Genomic DNA, 9,545 nt, shown 5'->3' on the forward strand with positions numbered 1-9,545 from the left:
CAAAGATGCAGAGTTTAAAAAATAATAATAAATAAAATAGTAACTAACACAAGAGGAATGACATAAATAAAATACACAAGAATGGAGCTATATAAATGGAGTACCACATCAATGTGCAAAGGTACGAGGTGACCAGGCAGGGTATAGTGACCAGGCATCCAGATAGATAATGATAAGAGTAAAATAAAGAACAGAGTTGCAGCAGCAAATGATTAATGTAAAATTGTGTATGCTTGTGTGTGTGTGTCGGTATGCTTGTGTGTGTGTGTAGTGTTTGAATGTGTGAGGGATTTGTGTAGGAGTGACAGCATAGTGTGTGTGAGTGAGTGTGTATATAAAGTATAGTGAGTGTGCGTAAGGTCAGCGCAAGATAGAGTCCGTGTCGATAGCTTGGGTACCATCAATAGACTATTTAGCAGTCTTATGACTTGGAGCAGAAGCTGTCTCGGAGCCTGTTGGTCCGAGAGCCAATGCTCCGGTAGCGTTTGCAGTACAGTAGCAAAGTGAACAGTCTATGGCTTGGGTGGCTGGAGTCTTTGGCAATTTTTTGGGCATTCCTCTGACACCATCTGATGTAGAAGTCAATGTAATTTCCTTAGTAGGTGACGTCAGAGGTCAGCATGTGGGAGAAGTCAGATCTCAGGAATGATAGACAAGTTCCCTACTAGTAATAGAGCTCGCCAACTTGTAGTCCTAAAACCCTGAAATAAGTCACCTTTGGTTCATTAAGCCATCCACATGGGGAAAATAGGCTTTGGAATAAACACAGAAAATAAGGTCTGAGGTTTACACAACCTCTATAAATGTGTTTTTTATTCATACATAAATTCTTCAAAATTCACAAAAAAATGTTAAGTGATGAAGACAATCTCATAGAACAAAACTTTTTTTTGTTTTACCTTGTTAGGGAGTCATACTAAGACCAAGGTCTCTTTCACAGATGAGCCCCAAATTACATAAATTTGAGAAAATAGAGACACAGCAAAATATAAATACAAAATGCAAGCAGAAAGAAAAACATGGTCATAAAAAACAAACACAATCAGTAATAAGGTCCTCAATCAGCTTCCTGTATTGCCCTAGAGGCACAGAACATAACATTTAAGAACATTTTGAAGGTTGTTCCACAAATAAAGTGCAATGAAACTAAAAGCTGATTTACCTAACTCAGTAGAGACCAAATTCATTTGTAGATTTAGCCATCCCCAAGACCGGTGTGGTAACTTGAATGTCTACAGTTTAGTAATGATGTAAAAGTGCTTTATATATGAAAACATAGCAATGTATCAACCTAAGTGACATCAAAGACCGCCAAAAAAACTTTCTGGTAGAGAATGCAGTGATGAGTCCTAAAATTGTCATCTGTAATAAAGCACATAAACATATAAGATCTCCTAAACCTGTGTTTACTACTAACCTTATTTTCGGGGATTATCCAAAAACTCTACAAAAAGCCATTAACTTTCCTCATAGGCTTTCTCCAACGAACAATTGCTGGTTCTTACAAAAAGACCCCCTTGCTATTTATCTCTATTACCAACTGGAGGAGAGTTCAAGAATATTTTTCCCAGTCATGTAGTCCCACCTTCACACCTGGTTATGAACGCAGAATAACATTACGTTACTATCAGCAAAGAGGAAAAGCCGAAGCGAGAGGATCAACTCCGCGCCCAAAATATGTCAGCGCGAGAATACATTGATAAGCAGACCAAGTGGGGATTTTTGGTATGGAGGTCTATGAGTCTCGAACTTGGTTAACAAAAAATTTAATTGCGAATTTACGACGTGAAGCTTATTTGATCGAACATAAGTTTCGTAATGTTTAGGTTTTTACGAACGTACCGATATAAAAGTGGACGCGCATGGCATTCCGACAATGTTATATGAGAGTTGTGTTTCTTGTTCAAGCGCGTAATGTTCCCACCTTCCTTCCGCCTTTGCGGACATGTATTTCCATTGTTAGAGGGGTCAATCGACTATCTTTTCAATATAATAGATCCTACTTGCCACCAGTTGACCTGTCCGGATAAAGTAATAATAAAGGAAGAAGATGGCAGACGAAACGTTATGTAGCTAGCTTGCTAAACAGTTATGGCAGTTTATTCGATTGAGGCTAGAAAGCGATAAATGACATTTCTGAAATGTTAGTTAGGTAGCTAACGTTAACTTGTGACTGACTACCTGGCTAGTTACCGCTAGCTAGCTAGCTAGCTAACATTGTCCTGTTACAAACTACTTATTTAATTAGTTAGACATTTTACATTCTGAATTAACGTTACTAATTATACGTAAATGTGTATAGCATCAGCCAGTTAGCGTTCTAGTAGCGACCATCTCATAGCTTGGCTGTGTAGCGTGAGCTAGCTAGGTTAGGTAATTTGCTAGGTTAGATTGTTGTTGCCAGTCACTGTCTTATAAAATAACAAATGGCTGGGTTGGCGACTGTGACCACCCTTCGATTGCCTATAGGCATACGGACATTCAGTGAGTTGCGAGATGTCTCTGCATTTGGCAAAAACCGGTTGAATACAGTGTTGGGGCCAAGAATACGGATTAAACAGCCAATCAGGTAAGAGAGTGGGGTAGGGGTGATGATGGTGCGGTTAAAAAGTACACACCAAGAAACTAAAATGAATAGCCTGGGCTTTAGTTGATTAAATCACTGAACACAACAGGCGCTTATTAGACAGGCTTATATTTCTTTAATGCGTACAGCTTTTATTAATTTGCATAGTTAAACGTTTAATTCCAGCATTCACTTCCAGCATTTGAATACATTTATTAATTTCCTGCCCAGTGTTATCGTGTACACACGGTGCCACGTTTGTCTATATAAAAAATAAAAAAAATATTATCCTTTGTGCATTTTGGGCAGTACTTACTTTCGCCACTAGAAGATGATCGTAGGTTTTCTAGGGGTCTGTAATCACGAAGTAGTTTGTTTTTGTGCTTGCCAGTTAGCTAGCAGTTCTCAGCTGTTAGAAGCCTATTTTTCTGTTAGAAGCCTATTTTTTTTTTTAATGATTTAACCTTTATTTAACCTTTATTTAACTAGGCATGTCGGTTAAGAACAAATTCTTATTTACAAATACGGCCCAGGGTTAACTGCCAAAATGACAGATTTTGACTTTACCTGCTCGGGGATTCGATCCACCAACCTTTCGGTTACCGGCCCAACGCTCTAACCACTAGGCTACCTTCCGCCCAAAATGGCTAGTAGTTTTTTACTGGTGATATTAATAGATGCTTGCCATCATTCTTTCGAGTCATTACTGAATTATTCAATGAAGAAAATCAAACATGAAACAATTCATGGTTACCTCGTTAACTATTCATTTAGACACGGCATTTATTTAAAACCAGTGTTTTTTTGCAGAAATGTGTTAAGTTGCCCGGCTATTAAAAGGGACAGGAGGCTATTTGAGACAAGCATTTAATTAACGTTTTACGGTCATTTGGGTGTCCGTTGGGTTTCAACTGGTAACATTGTATAACAAGGGTCTTATGGATGGGGTTTATTAGAATGCAATGAACCCGTGTTTTAAAGTGGTGTTTTGCAAGTCTTTGACTGATCATTCTTGGACCAACAGATATATGACATCTTGTGGCATCCTTATGACCAGAACCCCCAGGATTTTTATCCATTTGGACAGGAGGACAACTATCATTCCCCCCAGCAGAACCTTCCTTAGTCTGGCCAACAAGAGGAAACAGTATTCAGAACGAAGAATCATTGGGTAATGTAGACATTACATCTGTGCTTCTGCTTCAGTGGACATGGCTAAATGCTGATTCATTTAAAGGGCCATTGCAACCATTTTCGTGATGTCACCAGGCAGGCCAAAACTCCATCGCACCAAAACGAACTGACATTTCAGGTTGTCTTTTCAAACAGCTCTTAGACTAAAATGGTATTATTATAATTTTCAGTTTTATTCCAACCTCAATGTGGAAATGTAAAACACAGGAAATCACGTTTTTGACTGCACTAGGCCTTTAATCAAAGCATCCCCTTGTGCTCTAGTTCTATGAAATGTACTGTATCCCATAACAATATTGAGAAAACACATGGCAAGGGCCACATACTTAGCGTTTTCTATCTGCGAACTTTGATAAGAGCCTACTACTGTCCCTGAACAACAGATTCATGTAAATGACAAATATACTAACATCAAATCAAGCACATTGCATCATTATTCAGTGTGAAGACTAGCTGTATCGTCATATCAGCAAAGTATGGTCTCATGCAAATATGCTAAGAATACTATTTCCCCCTTTTTTTTCTCTGTAGTTACTCGATGCAGGAGATGTATGATGTGGTGGCCAACGTGGACGATTATAAGCACTTTGTTCCGTGGTGTAAGAAATCTCAGTTCATCATGCAGAGAGCCAGCCATGCTAAAGCCAAACTAGAAGTGGGTTTCCCCCCTATAGTCGAGAGATACACCTCCATGATCACCAATGTGCGCCCTCATCTAGTCAAGGTTCGTAAGCTCAATCAACTCCATGATCTTATAAGTCTATTGTTTTGCAGTGCTTTAAAGTTATTCTTTAACATTTATTCACCAATAATAACATGCACTGCATCTCATTTTACTGGCACTTCCCCTTTCCCGTAGGCTGTATGCACAGATGGTAAACTGTTCAACCACTTGGAGACAATATGGCGTTTCAGCCCTGGAATACCTGGTTATCCCAGAACCTGTACTGTTGATTTCTCTGTAAGTGTTTCCTTGTCGCACCATGCAATACTATTGCTATGCAGCTAGGGCTGTTGCGGTGACCGTATTACCGCCACACTGGCGGTCCTGAGCCATGGAGGTAGTCAAATTCCACATGACTGTTTAGTCATGGTAATTAGGCTTCTTCAAGCTCTGCTGTTTCTGCTGGTCATTAGTAGTCTACCAAACTTGCTTACTGCCTGGTACTCAGCTCTCTATTGTCCCTTTAATCACTCTGACATCCATGCAAATGTGTTCAAAAATCTAATCAAACACTTCATGAGAGCCCATGAGCTCATGTTGCTCAACATTTCAATAGGCTATGCAATTGCGGGAGAACACAAGAGTGATGGCCGCTAATAAAAAGGGGATCCCATCAGCTTTCTATAGGCTAGGCCTACTATATTTATTTCTCAACTTTCCTAATATTAAGCAGATTGCTTATATTTACAACAGGAGTACAGCCTACCTGGCTGGCATGCAAATAAACCACGGGGAAAAGCATCCTCCATTCACTATTTAAGTGCATAGGTGACATGTATTTTTCCACTTGCTCCTGTTTTGATACAGGTGCATGATAATGGTCCCTTCTAAATCAAAACAAAAATGTCACACATTATTTAGTATATGTAAAGACAAGATTGAATCCAGAATAGTCTGATGGGTGACAATATTAGCCTATCACTTGTGAATGATGCTCAGCATAAGAAATTATGCCTTTTTTTGCGACTTTTTCTAATCCTAGTCGCACACCTCATGTAGCCTAGCCCATAGGCCTATTTGTTTTAGAAAGGGGGATACCTAGCCAGTTGTACAACTGAATGCATTCAACTGAAACGTGTCTTCCACATTTAACCCAACTCCTCTGAATCGGAGAGGTGCGGGGGGCTGCCATAATCTGCATCCACATTTTCGGTGCCCAGGGAACAGTAGGTTAACTGCCTTGCTCAGGGGCAGAACGACAGATTTTTGTCAGCTTGGGATTCGATCCAGCAACCTTTCGGTTACTGGCCCAACACTCTAACAATTAGGCTACCTGAAGGTTTGTAATCAGAACGAAAGTGGCCAAATAACTTAAAATTAAGCACATTAATCCGCTTTACAAGGGTTGTGGAGCCTAACTGGCATATAAAAGCAGCGCGTGAGTTTCAAGTTTGGGGAAGATAATTTTCACCATAGAAATGCACCTTTATTATAAAAGCATTACATGCATTATTGCATTTGCAGTCACTTTTGATAATGGTGTTTTCCTGCTAATGGAACATTCACGCTTATCCTATTACCATGTGTACATTGCTGTGCTTTATAATTTTAAAAAAATAGCCTAATAGTTTACCATTTTAAGCTAAACGTTCTGATCTGTTGCGTCAGCCACATTGCATAAAAAAAAAATATTCTAGTGGCTATATTAATTTGGGATCTATCGCATCCCACAACTGTCCCAGACTATGTTTGGAATATTTATTTCTCACATAGAATAGGTCAACTTTTGTACTATGGGGGATAGTAGATTGACATGTTTTTTGCTGTTCATTAGGCCTACTCATCTTGTTGGCTGACGAAAAGTAAATGTGAACAAATATGCACCTCGGAATTGGATAAGGATGTGCGCAGTTGTGTCCCCGACGTGTCTGTCTTCACTTGTAGCCTGTGAGAAAGACCCGATCACCTGAGTGAGACGCGCTTCGGATTGCACAGCACACTCAGGGAGAAGGGCACAACGCATCATTCCGGCCTGGAAAAGGCATGGATTTTTTGAGGGTGCATTATGGCCACAAAGGGGACCGTGAAATTTGAGTCATTATCAAGTGCTTGTCAAATTGTGAATGAGAGGATGTTGAAGTGTGTACAGCCTGCGCAAAAAAAAACAACGCAGAGCACATGCCTTTCAAGTGACTTTTTTTCAAATCATCATTCTCATGCAGCCTTACTATGTATTAAAAATCAAAACATACAGCCCAATGTTTGTAGAACTTAAGTTACATTAATAACTCTAAATTAAGCATGTAGCAATACCTATTTCTTTGTTAACCGCTCAACACAGAATAATGTGCGCACTCCATTGTTTTGAGAAAATATTTATGTTCAATTCTATTCTTCATACTATAAAATAAAGCCACAGAATTATAAGCAAATCTGGTCTGCTAAATGAATTAGTGTAGCCCACAGCCAGATCAGGCCCTAACATAAGGGCAACTCAGAGTATGCTATTATTTTCTTCTGAAATAAACTACATTTTCTTCATATCATGCTTCTTTAGACCTGTCTAAAATAAATCATGGATTTATTGTGAAGGTGTAGGCTATATTACATGGATTTATTAGACTTTTTAAAATGTAGATGTTTCAAATGTCTACATCAGTGGCTTGTAGGCTATGTGGAATCCAGGAGATGCTAAATGTGTTAATTAACATTCAATTACTGTGAGGCCGACAGTTATTTGCTTTGACAATCACCGGCTGACTAAATTTTGTGACCGCCACAGCCCTATATGCAACAAACTATTTAATACTTTGAATATTATAGTGGTGTGAACTTCTGATTAAACAGACATTATAATTGCAGGTTTAATGACCTAATCATCTATTGGGGAAACATGATTATGAACAGAACCTCAACAATTTTCCGCCTATGCTTATTGTCTTGCAGATATCTTTTGAGTTTCGCTCTTTGCTACACTCGCAGTTAGCGACGGTCTTCTTTGATGAGGTCGTGAAGCAAATGGTTGTTGCCTTCGAGGGCCGAGCTTGCATCAAGTTCGGCCCAGAGACTAAAATACCCAGAGAACTCATGTTCCATGAGGTGAACCAAACGTGAGCCTCCATGTGCTTGTACATATCTGGGAAATTCACACGTTTTCCCCACTTTCAACCCATTGCATTTTGTGGACGACCATTAGATAGATGACTGTTGTTGGACACGGTTGAAGTGGGGAATGGATCTCCAGCTTGACTGCTTGAACAACACAGCCACCACTTGCATGTGAGAAGAGCATCATTTCAGACTGGGACCGTCCTCCGTATGTACTGGATTCTTAGGCCATTCTCCTATTTATTGCCAATTTGCTGCAGAGCCTGATATTTACTGAAGCAAATTCCATATTTTGTAAAGTGTAATGAATTGTCAGGCTTTCAAGATTCTTTTTACCAATCCAGTAAATACTTCCGCTAGTTAACTGGGGACTCATAAGAGAACTGAACATAATATATTTTGGGTGGTCAGAATTACCATGTCACACCCATTTGATTTTCATAAGATGTTTTAACTGGTTTGAATCATGTCCACACATTAAATCTATGTACAAATATAAACACAACAATTTAACTGAGTGTGTGTATATAAGGAAATCAGTTCATTTAAATAAATTCACTATGCCCTAATCTATAGATTTCACGACTGGGATTACAGATATGCATCTGTTGGTCAGATAGCTTAAAAAAATTGACCTCACAATAGGGCTCAGGATCTCGTCACACTATCTCTGTGCATTCAAATTTCCATCAATAAACTGCAATTGTGTTTCTTGTCCGTAGCTTTTGCCTGCCCATATCATAACCCCACCACCATTGAAAGGGAGATTTATATCGCTTTCCTGTAACATTCCCCTGATTTGCCTTAATGTTTATTTTGGGGTAAAGAGACATTTTATATTTTAACGTCATATTAATCTCCAGCACCACCCCAACAAATGTGAAAACAGCAGGTTTATGTTTTGAAAAAGTTTACAATGACATCAGTGTGCATTGTGATTTTAACCAATTATAAGTAGGCATTGCCTACTAATTGGAAACACTTAAGAGGAAGACATCATTTACCTCAAAACATAAACACTCCCATTTTCACATAGGTTGGGGTGGTGCTGGAGATGTTGAAAAGGGGTGATTCTGTTGTTGGGAATCAGGGCTCTTAAGGTCCTTCCAGCCATTACCACCCCGTTTATGTATGTATTTTAGACTTTAAAACAAAAGCCAATAAACTAAAGTACAACTCTTTTGTCGCATTTGTCAATATCAGGACATTTCAGGTTGTCACAGGAGAGCTTGGCAAATTAGGAGAAAGCGTATCGATTGTCAGCCAATTGATCATTTGAAGCCACAGTTCAAATCAGTTGCAACACATAGCAATTTTGTATTTTCTGGCCAAAGCACTCTGATGTTGTTTATTTGGAATCCAGTCTCCGTACCATATGACATCTTGACCAGGCCAAAGGGAAGCAGAAACCTGAGTGCTGTGGAGACCTGTCTGGTACACTATTAATAACTGCGATGTCCTCAGAAAACTCCTGCCAACACATACGTATCATACACAGCCGGCACAGAATAACATGACTGTTCTGTGGTAATGTAAATGCATTCAGGTAAAGAATGTGCAACAACCACATCTCCATAAACAGACAGCAATAAAAAAAAAAAAAGAATTCGAGAGAACAGTAATTGTTAACACTTGCCTTTTATTTAAAATTGTTTTCCACTTTCTCTCCCACATCCAGCTCTGCTAGATAATAAAGTTCAGATTTCTCCACTTCACAATGATCTCACATAAGACATATTTATCTTTATACCAGAATAACAAAATGTTTGGTTAGAACAGGATCAAATACAGGAACAGGACAAACTAAAATACGTCTAAAATACATATGTACTATTTGGGAAATACACTACAGGGGGTAGGACAGTGTGAGGGGGGGCTGTTTGAAAACAAATTAAATGAATAGCCAAGGGGTACTGTCGGTGTGCCCAATTAGAGTGTATTGGATATGGTCTGCATTGAAACAGACCATTACAAACAAGCCCTCTCCCCACCCACTAGACCTGAGAGTAACCT

The 9,545-nt window shown here is 39.1% G+C and overlaps 1 protein-coding gene across 2 annotated transcripts; it reads left to right on the forward strand.

Annotated features, from left to right (window-relative positions):
* The first annotated feature begins 1,733 nt into the window (after positions 1-1,733).
* On the forward strand, positions 1,734-9,512 carry LOC110494174 (coenzyme Q-binding protein COQ10 homolog B, mitochondrial). 2 transcript variants are annotated; one of them, XM_036950252.1, is made up of 5 exons: positions 1,734-2,569; positions 3,591-3,737; positions 4,292-4,484; positions 4,620-4,721; positions 6,259-7,023. In XM_036950252.1, the coding sequence occupies exons 1-5, from the start codon at positions 2,427-2,429 to the stop codon at positions 6,373-6,375; spliced, it is 702 nt and encodes a 233-aa protein (XP_036806147.1). In that variant the 5' UTR covers positions 1,734-2,426; the 3' UTR covers positions 6,376-7,023. The 2 variants fall into 2 exon arrangements, with proteins under 2 accessions (XP_036806147.1, XP_021424665.1); XM_021568990.2 differs by lacking the exon at positions 6,259-7,023 and adding an exon at positions 7,371-9,512 and having other exon boundaries at positions 1,743-2,569.
* The last annotated feature ends 33 nt before the right edge of the window (positions 9,513-9,545 follow it).

This window comes from Oncorhynchus mykiss, chromosome 17, assembly GCF_013265735.2.
Source record: "Oncorhynchus mykiss isolate Arlee chromosome 17, USDA_OmykA_1.1, whole genome shotgun sequence".
Classification (NCBI taxonomy): Eukaryota; Metazoa; Chordata; class Actinopteri; order Salmoniformes; family Salmonidae; genus Oncorhynchus; species Oncorhynchus mykiss.